The 21,806-nt window shown below is 44.7% G+C and overlaps 1 protein-coding gene across 4 annotated transcripts in view; it reads left to right on the forward strand.

Annotated features, from left to right (window-relative positions):
* Positions 1–9,271: 9,271 nt before the first annotated feature.
* The window catches only part of LOC112255783 (nesprin-3), a 51,255-nt gene continuing 38,720 nt past the window's right edge, over positions 9,272–21,806 (forward strand). The window contains exons 1-4 of one of the 4 annotated variants that reach the window (XM_042325282.1): positions 9,272–9,440; positions 11,961–12,124; positions 18,074–18,246; positions 20,335–20,473. In XM_042325282.1, coding sequence (XP_042181216.1) covers positions 11,975–12,124; positions 18,074–18,246; positions 20,335–20,473 — 462 coding nt within the window. In that variant the 5' untranslated portion in view covers positions 9,272–9,440; positions 11,961–11,974. Of the gene's footprint in view, positions 9,441–9,872; positions 9,977–11,960; positions 12,125–18,073; positions 18,247–20,334; positions 20,474–21,806 lie in introns of those variants that run through there. The other 3 variants (XM_042325280.1, XM_042325281.1, XM_042325283.1) reach the window with 3 other exon arrangements.

The raw sequence follows: 21,806 nt of genomic DNA on the forward strand, positions 1-21,806 counted from the left end.
TTTAGGAGCGTAGGGTCTACTGTTTAGGAGCGTAGGGTCTAATGTTTAGGAGAACATAGGGTTTAATGTTTAGGAGCGTAGGATCTACTGTTTAGGAGCGTAGGGTCTAATGTTTAGGAGCGTAGGGTTTAATGTTTAGGAGCGTAGGTCTACTGTTTAGGAGCGTAGGATCTACTGTTTAGGAGCGTAGGGTCTAATGTTTAGGAGCGTAGGGTCTACTGTTTAGGAGCGTAGGATCTACTGTTTAGGAGCGTAGGATCTAATGTTTAGGAGCGTAGGATCTAATGTTTAGGAGCGTAGGATCTACTGTTTAGGAGCGTAGGATCTACTGCTTAGGAGCGTAGGATCTAATGTTTAGGAGCGTAGGATCTAATGTTTAGGAGCGTAGGATCTACTGTTTAGGAGCGTAGGATCTACTGTTTAGGAGCGTAGGGTCTAATGTTTAGGAGCGTAGGGTCTAATGTTTAGGAGCGTAGGGTCTAATGTTTAGGAGCGTAGGATCTACTGTTTAGGAGCGTAGGGTCTACTGTTTAGGAGCGTAGGATCTACTGTTTAGGAGCGTAGGATCTACTGTTTAGGAGCGTAGGGTTTAATGTTTAGGAGCGTAGGGTCTACTGTTTAGGAGCGTAGGATCTACTGTTTAGGAGCGTAGGATCTACTGTTTAGGAGCGTAGGATCTACTGTTTAGGAGCGTAGGATCTACTGTTTAGGAGCGTAGGATCTACTGTTTAGGAGCGTAGGGTCTACTGTTTAGGAGCGTAGGGTCTACTGTTTAGGAGCGTAGGGTCTAATGTTTAGGAGCGTAGGGTCTAATGTTTAGGAGCGTAGGGTCTAATGTTTAGGAGCGTAGGGTCTAATGTTTAGGAGCGTAGGGTCTACTGTTTAGGAGCGTAGGGTCTACTGTTTAGGAGCGTAGGATCTACAGTTTAGGAGCGTAGGGTCTAATGTTTAGGAGCGTAGGATCTACTGTTTAGGAGCGTAGGGTCTAATGTTTAGGAGCGTAGGGTCTACTGTTTAGGAGCGTAGGGTCTAATGTTTAGGAGCGTAGGGTCTAATGTTTAGGAGCGTAGGGTCTAATGTTTAGGAGCGTAGGGTCTAATGTTTAGGAGCGTAGGATCTACTGTATAGGAGCGTAGGATCTACTGTTTAGGAGCGTAGGGTCTAATGTTTAGGCGCAGTATTGGCCCTGGTCAATTGTAGTGCACTATCTAGGAAATAGGGTGCCATTTGGGATGCATCCTATGTTCATCAAATGAATGTGTTTAACACACTCATCAAGGACAAGAGAGGCTGCAGTTGGTGTTTACATGGACATTTGGTACTAATGGCTAATATTTAGGATGGACTTTTGACTGCGGCACTGGCCTATATGAGACTGATCTATACTGAAAAATATATATAAATGCAACATGCAACAATTTCAATAATTTTACTGAGTTACAGAAATCAACCAATTGAAATTAATTTCTTATATCCTAATCTATGGATTTCACATGACTGGGCAGGGGCACAGCCATGGGTGGGCCTGGGAGGGCATAGGCACACCCACTGGGGAGCCAGGCCCAGCCAATCAGAATGAGTTTTTCTCCACAAAAGGGCTTTATTTCAGATAGAAATATTCCTCAGTCCCATCAGCTGCCTGGGTGGCTGGTCTCAGATGAAGAAGTTGGATGTGGAGGTCTTGGGCTGGCGTGGTTACACGTGGTCTGTGTTTGTGAGGCAAGTTGGATGTACTGCCAAATTCTCTAGAACGACAGTGGAGGCGGCTTCTGGTAGAGAAATTAACATTAATTTATCTGGCAACAGCTCTGGACATTCTTGCAGTCAGCATGACAATTGAACGGTCCCTCAAAACTTGAGACATCTGTGGTATTGTGTTGTGTGACAACTGCACATTTTAGAGTGGCCTTTTATAGTCCCCAGCACAAGGTGCACCTATGTAAGTGTCATGCTGTTTAATCAACTTCTTGTTTTGCCTGTCAGGTGGATGAATTATCTTGGCAAAGGATAAATGCTCACAAACAGGGATGATATTTTTGCATATGGAATACTTCTGGGATCTTTTATTTCCGCTCATGAAACATGGGACCAACACTTTACATGTTGCATTTATATTTTTGTTCAGTATATATGGGTCTGTGCTTACTATGTATATTACGGTAAGTGTGACTCACTCACGAAGGATGAAAGAGGTGGCGAGCATCTGAGAGACAGAGACTGAGTTCTATGTGGATATTTGGCACAGATGACAAGAGAAAAGCATGAGAGAGAGAGAGAGAGAGATGTTCTTCATCATCCCACTCTAGCTTTTGTGAATTCCTCTTAATGTATTCCACAGCGTGATTGACTGCTCTGCAAGTACGTATCAGCGGTTGTTTAAAAACTATTTTGTCCACAGAAGTCTTTTGTACAAATGTACAGTATGTCTACAATGTTGTTAACTTTGCATTCAGGTCTATTTGACCAAGTACCAGTTCAGCCTGGTGGTGGAGTATAATAGTAATGTCAAATGTAGTGCACGGCAGTATATAGAGAACATGATGCCATTAGGGACACACACGATGACTGTACAGTAAATTGCTCTGGATTAGAGCGTCTGCTACATACAGCACAAGTCAAAAGTTTGGACACACCTACTCATTCAAGGGTTTTTCTTTATGTTTACTATGTTCTATGTTGTAGAAAAATAGTGAAGACATCAAAACTATGAAATAACACATATGGAATCATGTAGTAATCAAAAAAGTGTTAAACAAATCAAAATATATTTTAGATTTTAGACTCTTCAAAGTAGCCACCCTTTGCCTTGATGACAGCTTAGCATTGTCTCAACCAACTTCATGAGGTAGTCACCTGGAATGCTTTTCCAACAGACTTGAAGGAGTTCTCACATACTGTATGCTGAGCACTTGTTGGCTGCCTTCACTCTGCGGTCCAACTCATCCCAAACAATCTCAATTGGGTTGAGGTCGGGTGATTGTGGAGGCCAGCTCATCTGATGCAGCACTACATCACTCTCCTTCTTGGTCAAATAGCCCTTACTATCACAACTCAGGATATGACCCATATGCAGACACAGGAGGCAGATAGTACAGTTCTCAGATTATTTATTGTAAACATGGGGCAGGCAAAGGGCAGGTCGAGGACCAGCAGGGGTTCGTGATCAGGTCTGAGTCAGGCAGGTACAGGACAGCAGGCAGGCTCGGGGTCAGGGCAGGCAGAGGTTTGTAATTAGGTTAGAGCCAGGCAGGTACAGGATGGCAGGCAGGCTCGGGGTCAGGTCAGGCAGAGGTTCGTAATTAGATCAGAGTCAGGCAGGTACAGGATGGCAGGCAGGCTCGGGGTCAGGGCAGGCAGAATAGTCAGAACCGGGAAAACTAGGAAACAGGAGACATAGGGTTGTGAGATATAGGTTTAATTCTGGACACATGAAAAGTGGGATGTATACGGAGTGTATGGGGCAAAGGAAGATGAACAGCAGAGGGGCTAAGGATCTTGGAGATGGGTAAGGGCTGATAAAATAGGGGGGACAGTTTGCGGGACAGGTGGTAGGATTAGTGGAGACGAGGCAGCCAAGAGTCGTCTCCAGGTCCCGATTGGCTCTCTCCGACTGGCCGTTGGACTGGGTATGAAAACCAGAGGACAGGCTGGCTGATGACCCAATAAGGGTGCAGAACTCCTTCCAGAACTGGCACGAGAACTGGGGACCGCGATCTGAGATCATGTCGACCAGCAGTCCATGAATCTGGAAGACGGGCTGCACCATGAGCTGGGCCGTCTCCTTAGCTGAGGGCAACTTTGGAAGGAGAATAAAATGGAAGGATGGTGGTGTTGCCATCAGCCGGCGAGAGGCCTGTGACGAAGTCCAAGGATATATGGGACCAGGGGCAGTAAAGGACAGGAAGTGGTTGAAGGAGGCCAGCCGGAGCTTGCCGCAGAGTCTTGTTCTAGGCACACACATTACAGGTGGCAATGAATGCAGAGACATCAGGAACCATGGTGGGCCACCAAAACCGTTGTCAGTCCTTGGTCCGACGGGAGCCAGGATGACAGGTGAGTCTCAAGGAATGTACCCATTCCAGAACAGGAGCACGGGCCCGGGACAAACACTCGGTTAGCTGGGAACACTCGGTTAGCCTGCCTGGAGTTGAGACAATTGGCATTGCGGAGATATTCCAGGTTCATATGGTCCATCCACATCAAAAATGGCTGTTCTGCCCGTTCTAACCAGTTCCTCCACTCCTCCAACGCCATCTTGACAGCAAGTAATTCTCGATTTCCCACGTCGTAGTTCCTCTCGGCTAGGTTAAGGCGATGGGAAAGGAAGGTGCAGGGATGCAGCTTCTGATCCTGAGCAGAGCGTTGGGAGAGGACAGCCCCCACTCAAACGTCCGAGGTGTCGACCTCCACCACAAACTGACGGGACGGGTCCGGATGGATTAAGATGGGGGCTGTAGGGAATCGCTGCTTGAGGTCAGAGAATGCCCGGTCAGCTGCTTGAGACCATATGAACGGCACCTTGGGGGAGATGAGTGCAGAGAGGGGGGGAAGCAAGGGTGCTGTAACCCCAAATGAAACAACGATAGTAATTGGCAAACCCCAGGAAAGGCTGCAGTTGCACTCTGGGTGTGGGTTAAGGCCAAACCACCACCGCTCTCAACTAGTCAGGTTCCATCTGAACACTCCCTGCAGCGATTCCTAGGAACGAGATGGTGATGCGATGGAACTCACACTTCTCCGACCTTCATGGACAGCTGCTTCTCCAGGAGACGCTAGAGGACCTGTCGGACATGGAGGATGTGCTCTTGAGCTGTCCGGAAATAGATGAGGTCGTACAGGGGAAAAAAACACAAATCGGTTCAACATGTCTCGGAGCACATAATGACCAGGGCCTGGAACACTGCGGGAACGTTGGTCAGTCCGAAAGGCATCACCAGGTTCTCGTAGTGCCCACTAGCCGTGTTAAAAGCAGTTTTCCACTCATTCCCTTCCCGTATCCAAATCAGATCAAATCAAATTGTATTAGACACATGCGCCGTATACAACAGGTGTAGACCTTACAGTGAAATGCTTACTTACGAGCCCCTAACCAACAATCCAGTTAAAAAATATGAATAAGAATAAGAAATAAAGTAACAAGTAATTAAAGAGCAGCAGTAAAATAACAATAGTGAGACTATATACAGGGAGGTACCGGTACAGAGGCAATGTGCGGGGGCACCGGTTTGTCGAGGTATTTGAGGTAATATGTACATGTAGGTAGAGTTATTAAAGTGACTATGCATAGATGATAACACATGGCAAGCGGTGTAAAAGGGGGGGCAATGCAAATAGTCTGGGTAGCCATTTGATTAGATATTCAGGAGTCTTTTGGCTTGGGGGTAGAAGCTGTTTAGAAGCCTCTTGGACCTAGACTTGGCTTGCCGTGTGGTAGCAGAGAGAACAGTCTATGACTAGGGTGGCTGGAGTCTTTGACAATTTTTAGGGCCTCCCTCTGACACCGCCTGGTATAGAGGTCCTGGATGGCAGGAAGCTTGGCCCCAGTGATGTACTGGGCCATACACACGACCCTCTGTAGTGCCTTGCAGTCTGAGGCCGAGCAGTTGCCATACCAGGCAATGATGCAACTAGGCAGGATGCTCTCGATGGTGCAGCTGTAGAACTTTTGAGGATCTGAGGATCCATGCCAAATCTCTTCAGTCTCCTGAGGAGGAATAGGTTTTGTCGTGCCCTCTCTTTTTCCTGTAGTTCACAATCACCTCCTTTGTCTTGATCACGTTAAGGTAGATGTTGTTATCCTGGCACCACACAGTCAGGTCTCTGACCTCCTCCCTATAGGCTGTCTTGTCATTGTCTGTGATCTGGCCTACCACTGTTGTGTCATCGGCAAACTTAACGATGGTGTTGGAGTCGTGTCTGGCCGTTCAGTCATGAGTGAACAGGGAGTACAGGAGGGGACTGAGCACGCTCCCCTGAGGGGCCCCTGTGTTGAGGATCAGTGTGACAGATGTGTTGTTACCTACCCTTACCACCTTAATGTCATTGAGACCCCGGTAGTCGATACACGGATGCAGGGTCTTGTCCTTCTTCTCCACAAAGAAGAACCCTGCGCCACCGGGGGAGGAAGAGGGACGCATAAACCCAGCAGTGAGAGAGTCCTCAATATACCTTTCTGTTGCGTTGGTCTCCGGACCCGACAGGGAATAAAGTCGCCCGCGAGGAGGTATAGTACCCAGTAGAAGGTCGATGGCGCAGTCATATGGCCGATGCGGAAGAGGAGAGGTGGCATGGGCCTTGCTGAAAACCACCTGGAGGTCCTGGTATTCCGCAGGAATGATGGAGAGGTTCAGGACTTCTCCCAAGCCACAGGAAGACTACCCGGGGCAGGCAGTGCCGACTTCAGGCAATGTGCATGGCAAAACGGGCTCAAACCACGATAGAACCAGTCGATCAGAGGATTGTGCCTCTGGAGCCAGGAGAATCCCAAAACCACGGGTGCATGAGGGGATTCAATGGGCAGGAACTGCACACTTTTACTGTGATTTTCCGACACTCTCTGGTTAATGGGAAATGTAATGTGGGCGACTCTGCCAATAGTGCCCTTCCAACGCTCTGACGTCCATGGGAATGGAGAGGGGTTGTGTGGGGATTCCCAGCTCCAACACCAGGGTAGCGTCTAAAAAGCTCTTGTCGGCCCCAAGAGTCAATGAAAACCCAGTTAGATTTGGACTGGTCACCCCACAACAGGGTAGCATGGAGAGATGTACGAGCAATGGAGGATGGGAAACACACCGTACGGCTCACCAGCGTACTCGTACCTACTTGATGAGCGTGGGTTTTTAATGGGCAGGTAGCTAAGAAATGTCCCGTAGCTCCACAATATAGACAACTCTGGGTGTTAAGTCTGTGTATGCACTCAGCCGGAGACAATTTAGCCCAGCCCAGTTGCATGGGCTCCGAAGGAGGCTAGTTGGCAGCCCTCTGTGATTCACGAGAGAACTCGGGTGACATTGGGTTCACTCGGACATGTAGACTTCGGGGGTCTCCGGGATTCGAGGGCGAGCAAGAGTGACTGGGCACAGATTCCCTCTCCCTCCTACGTTCTCGTAGCCGCCCAATGATCCAGATGGTCAAGGCTATGAGGGAGACAAGGTCCATGGGCAGCTTCCAGGCTGTGAGCTCATCTTTGATCACCTCTGATAATCCGTGAAGGAACATGTCGAACAATGCTTCCGGATTTCAGGCACTCTCAACCACCAACGCGCGAAAATCCACTGCGTAGTCTGCCACACTATAGGAGTCTTGACGTAGCTGGAGCAACTTACGAGCAGCTTCTCTCCCGGACAACGGAGAATCAAACACCTTCCGTACTTCCGCCACAAACTCCTCCTCCCTCCCGGACACCAGCGTTATGAGGTACGCTAGGTTATGAGGTACGGCAGGTTCCAGATTCTCCAGCGTAGCGCTCCGGAGGATGTGAGCGGGGTTCTCAGGTCACTGGGGTAGGCTGGGAAGAAACGCCGTTGTTGGAGGGGTTGCTGAGTCTGGGATTACTGGTGTGGCCTGCTGCCTAGTAGGGAATATGCAGAATTGCTCACGTCTAGTCATGGCGTTCTGCCATGGAGTCCCTCCATAAGGCATTGCAGTAACTCCTCGTGTCTTCCAATGGCGGCTCCTTGCTGGGAGACAGCATTGTGGAATTGGTCTGAGTCTGCTGGGTCAGTCATGTCCAGTTCGTACTATCACGACTCAGGATATGGCCCAGATGCAGACACAGGAGACAGATAGTACAGTTCCCAGATGATTTATTGTAAACATGGGGCAGGCAAAGGGCAGGTCGAGGACAGGCAGGGGTTCGTGATCAGGTCTGAGTCAGGCAGGTACAGGACGGCAGGCAGGCTCGGGGTCAGGGCAGGCAGAGGTTCATAATTAGGTCAAAGTCAGGCAGTTACAGGACGGCAGGCAGACTCGGGTCAGGGCAGGCAGAATAGTCAGAACCGGGAAAACTAGGAAATAGAACATCAGAAAAAGGAAGACGGGAAAGCACGCTGGTAAGACCTGACTTTAACTTTAACAAGGCACACCTGTTAATTGTTATGCATTCCAGGTGACTACCTCATTAAGCTGGTTGAGAGAAGGTCAAGAGTGTGCAAAGCTGTCATCAAGGCAAAGGATGGCTACTTTGAAGAATCTCAAATATAAAATATATTTTGATTTGTTTAACACTTTTTTGGTTACTAAATTGTTCCATATGTGTTACTCTACTATATAGAAAATAGTAAAAATAATGAAAAACCCTTATGTTTAGGTGTGTCTAAACCTTTGACTGGTACTGTAAGTATGTGAAATGTATGTAATATAGTATATAATAATGGTTTGTGGTTCAGGTAAGGTCTTTCTCAGAGGTGCTAAAACAGCTGTGTAGTTCTTAAAGCACAACAACAACGTAGAGCATTTCAAACGGGAAACATCTTCAGTTATAAGCTCATGCGTAAACTAATGTATTAAGTAAAGCTGAGAAATCATGTATAGATATGCATTTTCTTTTTTTCTGATACCTCACATAATATAATATGGTCACATTGTATGGATTACATGCCATTGTACAAAATAATGTAGGCCTACAATGTATATACATCTAAAAACAAATGTTATTTTGTGCCACTGTGGCACTTCATGAAGGTTAGTGGAATGAAGGTGTGGAATTTCAAAACTTCTGAGGTGTCCTATGCCGTCAGCCTTCATACCTTAACAAGCTATACACTACTTTTGCCATTCCATTTTGAATAGAGGAGTCGGTAAAGGAATATATTTTCCTGCATCACTCCATGTGGATATTGTGATGATGAAAATAAAATCATGGATTTATTGTATAATTTGGTGGTAATAAAATATTGATTACACCTGTTTCATGCTAAATGTTGCTGTTTGAAATTATTTTCAAATTACAATTGTGTAAGCAATAATTCCAACTGTTCAGAGACTATACACCGACTCATCACACGATTTACAGTAGGCCACACGCACACACACACTGGTCGCATTCGCGTTCCCCTATGACGCATAAACCAATGGTTGCGTGCTACATTATTGACTGTCAGATTGCTATAACATATGGTTAGCTGATACGTAAAATACCTCTCCAGGCTTTGTAAAATCTGTCAGGCGTCAACAACGTCTGGGCAGAGGAACGCGCCCAGTATGTCTACTCTCCAGGGCACGCCTTTCAGTTTGAATTGTTGACGTAGGACGCTCACGCCCCACGATTATCAGTTGCGGATTTGCTGCTCTCCTCGGGCTAAATCTGTTCGGCCAGCCAATGCAGCTATACTAGAGGCCTCTGCCTGTACTTCCTGCGTATGCTATAAGTTTACAGTACATATCAGCTCATTTGTGTTCAGGCACGCTAGTTGCTACTTTCACCAGATGCACAGGTATCGGTAAGTCGGTTCTTCATTTCATATCGACTATTATTTCGGTTATCGTTGGGCAGTTTGTGTTATGGATATTTGTACAGAAAAGAGCATGACAAATGATGGACTCCATCGTTACAAGATCACTTTGTCCGACTACAGTAGGCCTAGCCTAGGAATAGTATGTATATCCCTATATAGGTTATATCCCAATATCAAACGTTTTAATTTCAAACCTCTTTGGTTATAGCTATAAAGGTTTACAAATGTCCCGAAATAGATTTCTGCTTCAGTCGTTATTCTACTATTTCCATAAAAGTTATTTGGACTTCTTCGGTCCAATGCAGCTTGTCTCAGTCAATACATATTTATAACGCCGTCTGAGATTGATACAATGGAGCCTTGAAGAAGTCGTGTCGCGAGCTTATTTACGTTTGCGAAGCGCGAGCTGTCAGACAGTAGATGTCGCGAGGAGGGGAGGGGCGCAGCCTACTTGTAAACTCTCAAAATACACTTTTTATGTTTGTCTATTAGACTTGATTATTCTTGGTTTTGGGACATCGGTAAGTTTAGTTCATCCATTAAAATATCGCATGAATTACTATTGTATGGTTTTGTATGTTATTCGGCATTCATAGAGAATATTAGAAGATTCCCTGTAGACAGAGGAACTTGGGGCTTATTATGGGGAATTTTGTGGTGGGGGAAAATGAGTCATGCAGGAAAATTCCTCATTCTGCCCGATTTTGTGTCTTCCCTGCGGTGCCCTTCAAACCGCCATTCCTTCCTTCCTAACATTGTATTGTCATGACTAGGCCTACAATGCATTCTATTCTATTATTTTATTATATATTCTTACCTTGGGAGAGTAGTATAAACATTGAAAGTACTGTCTTTTTCAATCATACAGACCATCATGTCAAATACATTGATAACACCTCATTACACGACAACGTCATTGTTGGGTGGGGTAGGTAGATTTTAAGTTCACATTCCACAGTATGCTAATTGGTCATAGGTATGCTTTAATGCACCACCCTCATTCCTTCATAGCCGGATTCAACAGTGCAGCACTGACGGAAGTATGTTGATTACACCCTTCAATGATTTATTTTGTGGTGTGTTCTTTGATCAGACCAGGTGTGTTCTGTAGGCTGTGTGAGCGATCCTCCCAAGTATAGTAATGCTATGTCTTCTCTGAAGAAACCGTGGAGCCGAAAAGTAGGCCTAGATCTAGCTAGTGATGTTGTGTAGATTTACTCAAGTATCTACAGCACCAGTCAAAAGTTTGGACACACCTAACTCATTCAAGGGTTTTTCTTTATTTGTACTATTTTCCACGTTGTAGAAAAGTAATGAAGACATAAAAACAATGAAATAACACATATACAATCATGTAGTAACCAAAAAAGTGTTAAACAAATCTAAATATATTTTATATTGGATATTCTTCAAAGTAGCCACCCTTTGCCTTGATGACAGCTTTGCACACTCTTGGCATTGTCTCAACCAGCTTCATGAGGTCGTCACCTGGAATGCATAGTCACCTGGAATACATTTCAGTTAACAGGTGTTCCTTGTTAAGTGTTGATTTGTGGAATTTATTTTATTTTTAATGAGCCAATCAGTTGTGTTGTGACAAGGTAGGGGTGGTATACATAAGACAGCCCTATTTGGTAAATGACCAAGTCTGTCATTTCTCTTTGCTAATTTGAGCTGTTCTTGCCATAATATGGACTTGGTATTTTACCAAATAGAGCTATCTTCTGTCTGTATACCACCCCTACCTTGTCACAGCACAACTGAGTGGCTCAAATGCGTTAAGAGGGAATGAAATTCCACAAATGAACTTTTAACAAGGCACACCTGTTAATTGTTATGCCTTCTTGGTGACTACCTCATGAAGCTGGTTGAGAGAATGCCAAGAGTGTGCAAAGCTGTCATCAAGGCGAACGGTGGCTACTTTGAAGAATCTCAAATATAAAATATATTTTGATTTAACACTTTATTGGTTACTACATGATTCCATATGTGTTATTTCATAGTTTTGATGTCTTCACTATTATTTTACAATGTAGAAGTAGTAAAAATAAAGAAAGACCCTTGAATGAGTAGGTGTGTCCAAACTTTTGACTGATACCTATTCTGAACATCCATAATTTACAGCTGTGAGCCAGTTGGTTGCAACATGAGGAAAAAAATACATGCAGCAGTATCACTTCTATACTTCTGTGTTGTTGGTGGTCTCCAGTTGATTATCTGACAAAATCTTTCTGTTTCTAATGGACTCTGCACACACACACACACACACACACACACACACACACACACACACACACACACACACACACACACACACACACACACACACACACACACACATGCTTCCTTTTGAATACATATATTCTCTGTACTTCACCACAGGCAGAATTTGAGAGTGGTTACATTTCTTTAGCCCCATTATTCAGCTTTTTACCAAAACACGTGGCGGGGTGGCTGTTGTTGTTTTTCAAATGCCTGTTTAAATGTCTCTCCTCTCCTCCACAGGCTGGTGTGTCCAGATGACTCATCAGGAGCAGCAGGAGATCCTGTTTAGGGAGAGCCTGGAGGCAGCTATGTCCTGGATGAAGGCCGTCCAGGAGCGGCTCCGGCTCAACGACAACACCCAGGGTCCCCGGGCCGCCCTGGAGGCCAGACTCAGAGAGACAGAGGTGAGACCCAACCCTAAACAACTACTGACACAACCAACCACTGACACAACCAACCACTGACACAACCAACCACTGACACAACCAACCACTGACACAACCAACCACTGACACTACTAACCACTGATACAACCAACCACTGACACAACCAACCACTGACACAACCAACCACTGACACAACCAACCACTGACACAACCAACCACTGACACAACCAACCACTGACACAACCAACCACTGACACTACTAACCACTGACACAACCAACCACTGACACAACCAACCACTGACACAACCAACTACTGACACAACCAACCACTGACACAACCAACCACTGACACAACCAACCACTGACACAACCAACCACTGACACTACTAACCACTGATACAACCAACCACTGACACAACCAACCACTGACACAACCAACCACTGACACTACTAACCACTCCTGACACTACTAACCACTCCTGACACTACTAACTACTCCTGACACTACTAACTACTCCTGACACTACTAACTACTCCTGACACTACTAACTACTCCTGACACTACTAACTACTACTGACACTACTAACTACTCCTGACACTACTAACTACTCCTGACACTACTAACTACTACTGACACAGGCTCAGAGAGACAGAGTTGGGTCTCACCCTGTCTCTCTGAGCCTGTCAGTACTTAGTTAGGGTTGTGTCTCACTGTCTCTCTGAGCCTGTAAGTACTTAGTTAGGGTTGGGTCTCACTGTCTCTCTGAGCCTGTTAGTACTTAGTTAGGGTTGGGTCTCACTGTCTCTCTGAGCCTGTCAGTACTTAGTTAGGGTTGGGTCTCACTGTCTCTCTGAGCCTGTCAGTACTTAGTTAGGGTTGGGTCTCACTGTTTCTCTGAGCCTGTCAGTACTTAGTTAGGGTTGGGTCTCACTGTCTCTCTGAGCCTGTCAGTACTTAGTTAGGGTTGGGTCTCACTGTCTCTCTGAGCCTGTCAGTACTTAGTTAGGGTTGGGTCTCACTGTCTCTCTGAGCCTGTCAGTACTTAGTTAGGGTTGGGTCTCACTGTTTCTCTGAGCCTGTCAGTACTTAGTTAGGGTTGGGTCTCACTGTTTCTCTGAGCCTGTCAGTACTTAGTTAGGGTTGGGTCTCACTGTTTCTCTGAGCCTGTCAGTACTTAGTTAGGGTTGGGTCTCACTGTCTCTCCGAGCCTGTCAGTACTTAGTTAGGGTTGGGTCTCACTGTTTCTCTGAGCCTGTCAGTACTTAGTTAGGGTTGGGTCTCACTGTTTCTCTGAGCCTGTCAGTACTTAGTTAGGGTTGGGTCTCACTGTTTCTCTGAGCCTGTCAGTACTTAGTTAGGGTTGGGTCTCACTGTCTCTCTGAGCCTGTCAGTACTTAGTTAGGGTTGGGTCTCACTGTCTCTCTGAGCCTGTCAGCACTTAGTTAGGGTTGGGTCTCACTGTCTCTCTGAGCCTGTGTCAGTAGTTAGTTAGGGTTTGGGTCTCACTGTCTCTCTGAGCCTGTGTCAGTAGTTAGTTAGGGTTGGGTCTCACTGTCTCTCTGAGCCTGTGTCAGTAGTTAGTTAGGGTTGGGTCTCACTGTCTCTCTGAGCCTGTGTCAGTAGTTAGTTAGGGTTGGATCTCACTGTCTCTCTGAGCCTGTGTCAGTAGTTAGTTAGGGTTGGGTCTCACTGTTTCTCTGAGCCTGTAAGTACTTAGTTAGGGTTGGGTCTCACTGTCTCTCTGAGCCTGTCAGTACTTAGTTAGGGTTGGGTCTCACTGTCTCTCTGAGCCTGTCAGCACTTAGTTAGGGTTGGGTCTCACTGTCTCTCTGAGCCTGTGTCAGTAGTTAGTTAGGGTTGGGTCTCACTGTCTCTCTGAGCCTGTGTCAGTAGTTAGTTAGGGTTGGGTCTCACTGTCTCTCTGAGCCTGTGTCAGTAGTTAGTTAGGGTTGGATCTCACTGTCTCTCTGAGCCTGTGTCAGTACTTAGTTAGGGTTGGGTCTCACTGTCTCTCTGAGCCTGTCAGTATTTAGTTAGGGTTGGGTCTCACTGTCTCTCTGAGCCTGTCAGTACTTAGTTAGGGTTGGGTCTCACTGTCTCTCTGAGCCTGTCAGCACTTAGTTAGGGTTGGGTCTCACTGTCTCTCTGAGCCTGTCAGTACTTAGTTAGGGTTGGGTCTCACTGTCTCTCTGAGCCTGTCAGTACTTAGTTAGGGTTGGGTCTCACTGTCTCTCTGAGCCTGTGTCAGTAGTTATTTAGGGTTGGGTCTCACCCTTTCTCTCTGAGCCTGTCAGTAATTAGTTAGGGTTGGGTCTCACTGTCTCTCTGAGCCTATCAGTAGTTAGTTAGGGTTGGGTCTCACTGTCTCTCTGAGCCTGTGTCAGTAGTTATTTAGGGTTGGGTCTCACCCTTTCTCTCTGAGCCTATCAGTAGTTAGTTAGGGTTTGGGTCTCACTGTCTCTCTGAGCCTGTGTCAGTAGTTAGTTAGGGTTGGGTCTCACTGTCTCTCTGAGCCTGTGTCAGTAGTTAGTTAGGGTTGGGTCTCACTGTCTCTCTGAGCCTGTGTCAGTAGTTAGTTAGGGTTGGATCTCACTGTCTCTCTGAGCCTGTGTCAGTAGTTAGTTAGGGTTGGGTCTCACTGTTTCTCTGAGCCTGTAAGTACTTAGTTAGGGTTGGGTCTCACTGTCTCTCTGAGCCTGTCAGTACTTAGTTAGGGTTGGGTCTCACTGTCTCTCTGAGCCTGTCAGCACTTAGTTAGGGTTGGGTCTCACTGTCTCTCTGAGCCTGTGTCAGTAGTTAGTTAGGGTTGGGTCTCACTGTCTCTCTGAGCCTGTGTCAGTAGTTAGTTAGGGTTGGGTCTCACTGTCTCTCTGAGCCTGTGTCAGTAGTTAGTTAGGGTTGGATCTCACTGTCTCTCTGAGCCTGTGTCAGTACTTAGTTAGGGTTGGGTCTCACTGTCTCTCTGAGCCTGTCAGTATTTAGTTAGGGTTGGGTCTCACTGTCTCTCTGAGCCTGTCAGTACTTAGTTAGGGTTGGGTCTCACTGTCTCTCTGAGCCTGTCAGCACTTAGTTAGGGTTGGGTCTCACTGTCTCTCTGAGCCTGTCAGTACTTAGTTAGGGTTGGGTCTCACTGTCTCTCTGAGCCTGTCAGTACTTAGTTAGGGTTGGGTCTCACTGTCTCTCTGAGCCTGTGTCAGTAGTTATTTAGGGTTGGGTCTCACCCTTTCTCTCTGAGCCTGTCAGTAATTAGTTAGGGTTGGGTCTCACTGTCTCTCTGAGCCTATCAGTAGTTAGTTAGGGTTGGGTCTCACTGTCTCTCTGAGCCTGTGTCAGTAGTTATTTAGGGTTGGGTCTCACCCTTTCTCTCTGAGCCTATCAGTAGTTAGTTAGGGTTGGGTCTCACTGTCTCTCTGAGCCTATTAGTAGTTAGTTAGGGTTGGGTCTCACCAACTAAGTAACTAACGACTGACTCTAACTACAGACAGACTCAGAGAGCCAGTGAGACCAAACCCTGTCTCTCTGAGCCTGTGACAGTAGTTAGTGTCAGTAGTAGTTAGTGTCATTAGTTAGTTAGGGTTGGGTCCCACTGTCTCTCTGAGTCTGTGTCAGTAGTTAGAGTAAGACCCATCCCTAACTAACTACTGACACAGGCTCAGAGAGACAGGGTGAGACACAACCCTAACTAGCTACTGACAGTAACTACTGACACAAGCACAGAGAGACAGGGTTGGGTCTCACCATAACTAACTACTGACACTAGTAATTACTGACACTAACTACTAGGGCTGGGCGATATGGCCAAAATGTATCACAGCATTTATTTAATTTTTGAATGGTGTTTTATGTTTTTGAATAATACCATTTCTAACTAGCAGTGAGTGACCCTACAGTGGCAAGACATACATTCTAAGTGATTTCAATGGTGCTTTCTCCATTTTGTTTGTTTTATACTGTTCAGGTCAACTTCAACCAAAACAAATTTCCTGCATTTCCATCAATTTCTGCATTTCCTCCACTCATTTGATAACATTTTCACTCTGCCACGTAGCACAATATGGGCATTTTTTAACCAAATGTTGCAATTTTGATTTAGATCGAAACACTTGAGTGAACTTGTAAATAGCAAATTCATTCTAATTCTATAGTTAGAATATAAATATTAGTGAGCACTTTGAATTCAGTGGTGTTTGACATAACAATGAATGAAATTGCCAGGGAGGAGTTATTGTGACAAGAACCAATCTGATGGTCAGTGTTTCCTAGGGAACCCTATTATCTTTGGCTACATTAAATATTTCTTCATGTAGCCAACACATTCATGCTTCGCCTATTCCTCTTTGACAGAGAGAGACCAAACATTCAAATTCCGTTATAAAAGGTAGGAATGCCTTTCCAACAGTCTTGAAGAAGTTCCCACATGCTGAGCACTTGTTTGCTGCTTTTCCTTCACTCTGCTGTCCAACTCATCCCAACCTATCTCAATTGTGTTGAGGTCGGGTAATTGTGGAGGCCAAGTAAGCTGATGCAGCACTCCATCACTCTCCTACTTGTTCAAATAGGCCTTACACAGCCTGGAGGTGTGTTTCAGGTCAATGTCCAGTTGAAAAATAAATTATAGTTCCACTAAGCACAAACCAGATGGGATGGCATATCACTGCAGAACGCTGTGGTAGCCACGCTGGTTAAGTGTGCCTTGAATTCTAAATAAATCACCCAACAGTGTCACCAGCAAAGCACCATTACACCTCCTCCTCCATGCTTCACGGTGGGAATCACACATGCGGAGATCATCCATTCACCTTCTCTGCATCTCACAAAGACACAGCGGTTGGAACCAAAAATCTCAAACTTATCAGACCAAAGAACAGATTTCCACCGGTCTAATGTCCATTGCTCGTGTTTCTTAGCCCAAGCAAGTCTCTTCTTATTATTGTTGTCCTTCAGTAGTTGTTTCTTTGCAACAATTCGACCATGAAGGCCTGATTCACGCAGTCTATTCTGAACAGTTGATGTTGAGATGTGTCTGTTACTTGAACTCTGTAAAGGGAAAGGGGGATACCTAGCATTTATTTGGGCTGCCATTTCTGAGGCTGGTAACTCTAATGAACTTATCCTCTGCAGCAGAGGTAACTCTGGGTCTTCCTTTCCTGTGGCGGTCCTCATTAGAGCCAGTTTCATCGTAGCGCTTGATGGTTTTTGTGACTGCACTTGAAGAAGATTGACTGACCTTCATGTCTTAAAGTAATGATGGACTGTCGTTTCTCTTTGCTTTTTTGAGCTGTTCTTGCCAAAATACAGACTTGCTCTTTTACCAAATAGGGCTATCTTCTGTATACCACCCCTACCTTGTCACAACACAACTGATTGGCTCAAATGCATTAAGGAAAGAAATTCCACAAATGAACTTTTAACAAGGCACTCCTTTTAATTGAAATGCCTTCTTGGTGACTACCTCATGAAGCTGGTTGAGAGAATGCCAAAAGTGTACAAAGCTGTCATCATGGCAAAGGGTGGCTACTTTGAAGAATCTCAAATATAGAATATATTTTAATTTGTTAAACACTTTTTTGGGGTACTACATGATTCCATATGTGTTATTTAATAGTTTTGATGTCTTCACCGAGGGTCAAATACCTGTTTCCCACTATTGAGCCAGCCTGAACCATACTGTCAGGCTCGGATACATCTTTCACATTGTCCTTTCCAGCATGGCTGTGGTTATGGCTGTCCTCAACTGGCCACTCAACTTGAAACCCTGTAATACAGTAGAACCTTGGTATGGGAATCCAGAGCCGGCCACTACATTAGTCTAATTCCAACTCTCATTTTTCGTTTTGTTGCTTCCACCATCCTCTCAGGTTTGTTTCCCTCAAGGGAAGCTTCTATATGCTTGATCACATTATTGTCTGTCATCACAAAATTCATGATCTCATCAAGCCTCTCTTGTGTGTTATTGGTGGTCAGAAAATCCACCAGTCGGAGCACGAGGGTCATTTGAAGTTTGACAAGGTGCTTGTGGCTGCAGAGGTCTTACTGCAGAACGGTAACCAGGAGACGAGGAACATCACCCATGCCAGACTCAAAGAACTCAAAGCATTATGGGAGGAGACCTGCACCTACATCATCCACTGCCACAGGTATGCTAACTCATGACTCCTCCATAAACGCCTCCATGGCCCCTCCATGACCCCTATGACCTTCTATGAGAGCTGAAAATGGCAGGTTAATTGCTATAATGTTTCTTTAAAAAGAAACCACAATTAGTATTAAGCATCCTTTCTCTTTTAGAAAGAGAGTGGTCCGTATGTAAACACCAGGATAGGTTAGCAACACATGGACAGGCATGAGTGAATATATTACTTCCAGTAGTTTACACATACAGTGCCTTGCAAAAGTATTCGGCCCCCTTGAACTTTGCGACCTTTTGCCACATTTCAGGCTTCAAACATAAAGATATAAAACTGTATTTTTTTGTGAAGAATCAACAACAAGTGGGACACAATCATGAAGTGGAACGACATTTATTGGATATTTCAAACTTTTTTAACAAATCAAAAACTGAAAAATTGGGCGTGCAAAATTATTCAGCCCCTTTACTTTCAGTGCAGCAAACTCTCTCCAGAAGTTCAGTGAGGATCTCTGAATGATCCAATGTTGACCTAAATGACTAATGATGATAAATACAATCCACCTGTGTGTAATCAAGTCTCCGTATAAATGCACCTGCACTGTGATAGTCTCAGAGGTCCGTTAAAAGCGCAGAGAGCATCATGAAGAACAAGGAACACACCAGGCAGGTCCGAGATACTGTTGTGAAGAAGTTTAAAGCTGGATTTGGATACAAAAAGATTTCCCAAGCTTTAAACATCCCAAGGAGCACTGTGCAAGCGATAATATTGAAATGGAAGGAGTATCAGACCACTGCAAATCTACCAAGACCTGGCCGTCCCTCTAAACTTTCAGCTCATACAAGGAGAAGACTGATCAGAGATGCAGCCAAGAGGCCCATGATCACTCTGGATGAACTGCAGAGATCTACAGCTGAGGTGGGAGACTCTGTCCATAGGACAACAATCAGTCGTATATTGCACAAATCTGGCCTTTATGGAAGAATGGCAAGAAGAAAGCCATTTCTTAAAGATATCCATAAAAAGTGTCATTTAAAGTTTGCCACAAGCCACCTGGGAGACACACCAAACATGTGGAAGAAGGTGCTCTGGTCAGATGAAACCAAAATTGAACTTTTTGGCAACAATGCAAAACGTTATGTTTGACGTAAAAGCAACACAGCTCATCACCCTGACCACACCATCCCCACTGTCAAACATGGTGGTGGCAGCATCATGGTTTGGGCCTGCTTTTCTTCAGCAGGGACAGGGAAGATGGTTAAAATTGATGGGAAGATGGATGGAGCCAAATACAGGACCATTCTGGAAGAAAACCTGATGGAGTCTGCAAAAGACCTGAGACTGGGATGGGGATTTGTCTTCCAACAAGACAATGATCCAAAACATAAAGCAAAATCTACAATGGAATGGTTCAAAAATAAACATATCCAGGTGTTAGAATGGCCAAGTCAAAGTCCAGACCTGAATCCAATCGAGAATCTGTGGAAAGAACTGAAAACTGCTGTTCACAAATGCTCTCCATCCAACCTCACTGAGCTCGAGCTGTTTTGCAAGGAGGAATGGGAAAAAATTTCAGTCTCTCGATGTGCAAAACTGATAGAGACATACCCCAAGCGACTTACAGCTGTAATCACAGCAAAAGGTGGCGCTACAAAGTATTAACTGGGGGCTGTTTCAGTTTTTGATTTGTTAAAAAAGTTTGAAATATCCAATAAATGTCATTCCACTTCATGATTGTGTCCCACTTGTTGTTGATTCTTCACAAAAAAATACAGTTTTATATCTTTATGTTTGAAGCCTGAAATGTGGCAAAAGGTCGCAAAGTTCAAGGGGGCCGAATACTTTTGCAAGGCACTGTATTTGTTTAATTACATAGTCACAGCAGAAGCCCTTGTTTTTTAAAAATATATTTTTAACCCATATAGCTACACATATCAGTTTCTGAGGTCTATTGTTTCTCACCTTGAATATGCCTTCATAAATGCTTAAATTTTTCATAATTAAATCATTATTGATAATAGTAAAAAAAAAAAAGTTTATAAATGCTTGTTCATGATTATAAAGTCTTACCTACCATTCCATCTCCTCTTTCCTCAGCCGTATAGAGTGGGTGTGGCTGCACTGGAGTGAGTACCTGAAGGCCTATGAGGAGTTTGAGATGTGGCTGGTCAGCGTGTGTCGCAGTCTGGAGCCGGAGGTGGAGCTGCAGCTGGGGGTGAAGGAGAAATTGTGGCAGGTGAGCAAACACACCAGGTGTTGGGTGTCAACAATAGTGACGTTTAGCCAGGGGAAGAGAGGTTATACTACCGGTACCATTTCAGTAGCCTAGTTTGAACTGTGTTCATAGGCTGTTAGATTCCTACTTCTTGTAGGAAGACATCTTTGAGTTCCTAGTTGAAAACCCTAGCCACATCAATTGAACCAACTAATGCTGCCTATTGAACCTATAGAAGAGCTAGCTTGCTGATTGATGCACCAAGTTGCAGCTGGAAATGGTATCCAATGGTTCTTCAATTACGGTGACATTTTGGAAATAATGAACTTCATTTTTCTACATTTCCATTTATTTAATTGTATTTGGGTACATCTTCCTATTCTAAATCAACTGATATGGTAGCTTAATTACTTTAAATCATTTGTACCATTTAAGATAACATTGTGCCACCAGTAATAGTAGAAAATAGAGACATTTTTGGTAAATGAGGATTATCTGAAATGGAGGCAAGAAAGGCTCAAATCTAAGGTCATCAATCCTTTAATATACTAAAGTGATTTGATTAATCATTTTGCTCACAATGTTATTTCCCTTCATTTAAATTGACTAACACCAAGTGACAATTTGGATTTCAACACACCAAATGATCAACGGAATCCTCAAATGTGTGACTAGCTAATAATTTTCTTTAATATAGACCCCTACCCCGATAACAGTTTGTCACTGGAGAGAATTCTCAAGGTCCTTGTATATCTTTGTAATTTTCAAGGTGGTAACACCAATGACATAAAACTGAGGGACAGACGTTATACTAGTAAAAAATATATATTTTATTATCCTAATGTGTTTGTATTGCTCTAAACCTGATCTATACAGTAGATGAAATGCCTTTGTTTACTTTATTGCACTCAAAATAATAGATACACTATATATGCAGAAGTATGTGGACACCCCTTCAAATCAGTGGATTTGGCTCTTTCAGCCACACCTGTTGCTGACTGGTGAATAAAATCGAGCACAACGCCATGCAATCCCCATAGACAAACATTAGCATTAGAATGGCCTTACTAAAGAGCTCAGTGGTTCAGGCTGGGCCCCTTAGTTACAGTGAAGGGAAATCTTACCGTTACAGCATACAGTGACATTCTAGATGATTCTGTGCTTCCAACTTTGTGTCAACAGTTTGGGGGAAGACCCTTTCCTGTTTCAGCTTGACAATGCCCCCATGCACAAAACTTGGTCCATACAGAAATAGTTTGTCGAGATCGGTGTGGAAGAACTTGACTGGCCTGCCCTGACCTCAACCCCACCAAACACCATTGGGATGAATTGGTATGCCAACTGTGAGCCAGGA

Source organism: Oncorhynchus tshawytscha, linkage group LG08 (assembly GCF_018296145.1).
Source record: "Oncorhynchus tshawytscha isolate Ot180627B linkage group LG08, Otsh_v2.0, whole genome shotgun sequence".
NCBI lineage: Eukaryota > Metazoa > Chordata > Actinopteri > Salmoniformes > Salmonidae > Oncorhynchus > Oncorhynchus tshawytscha.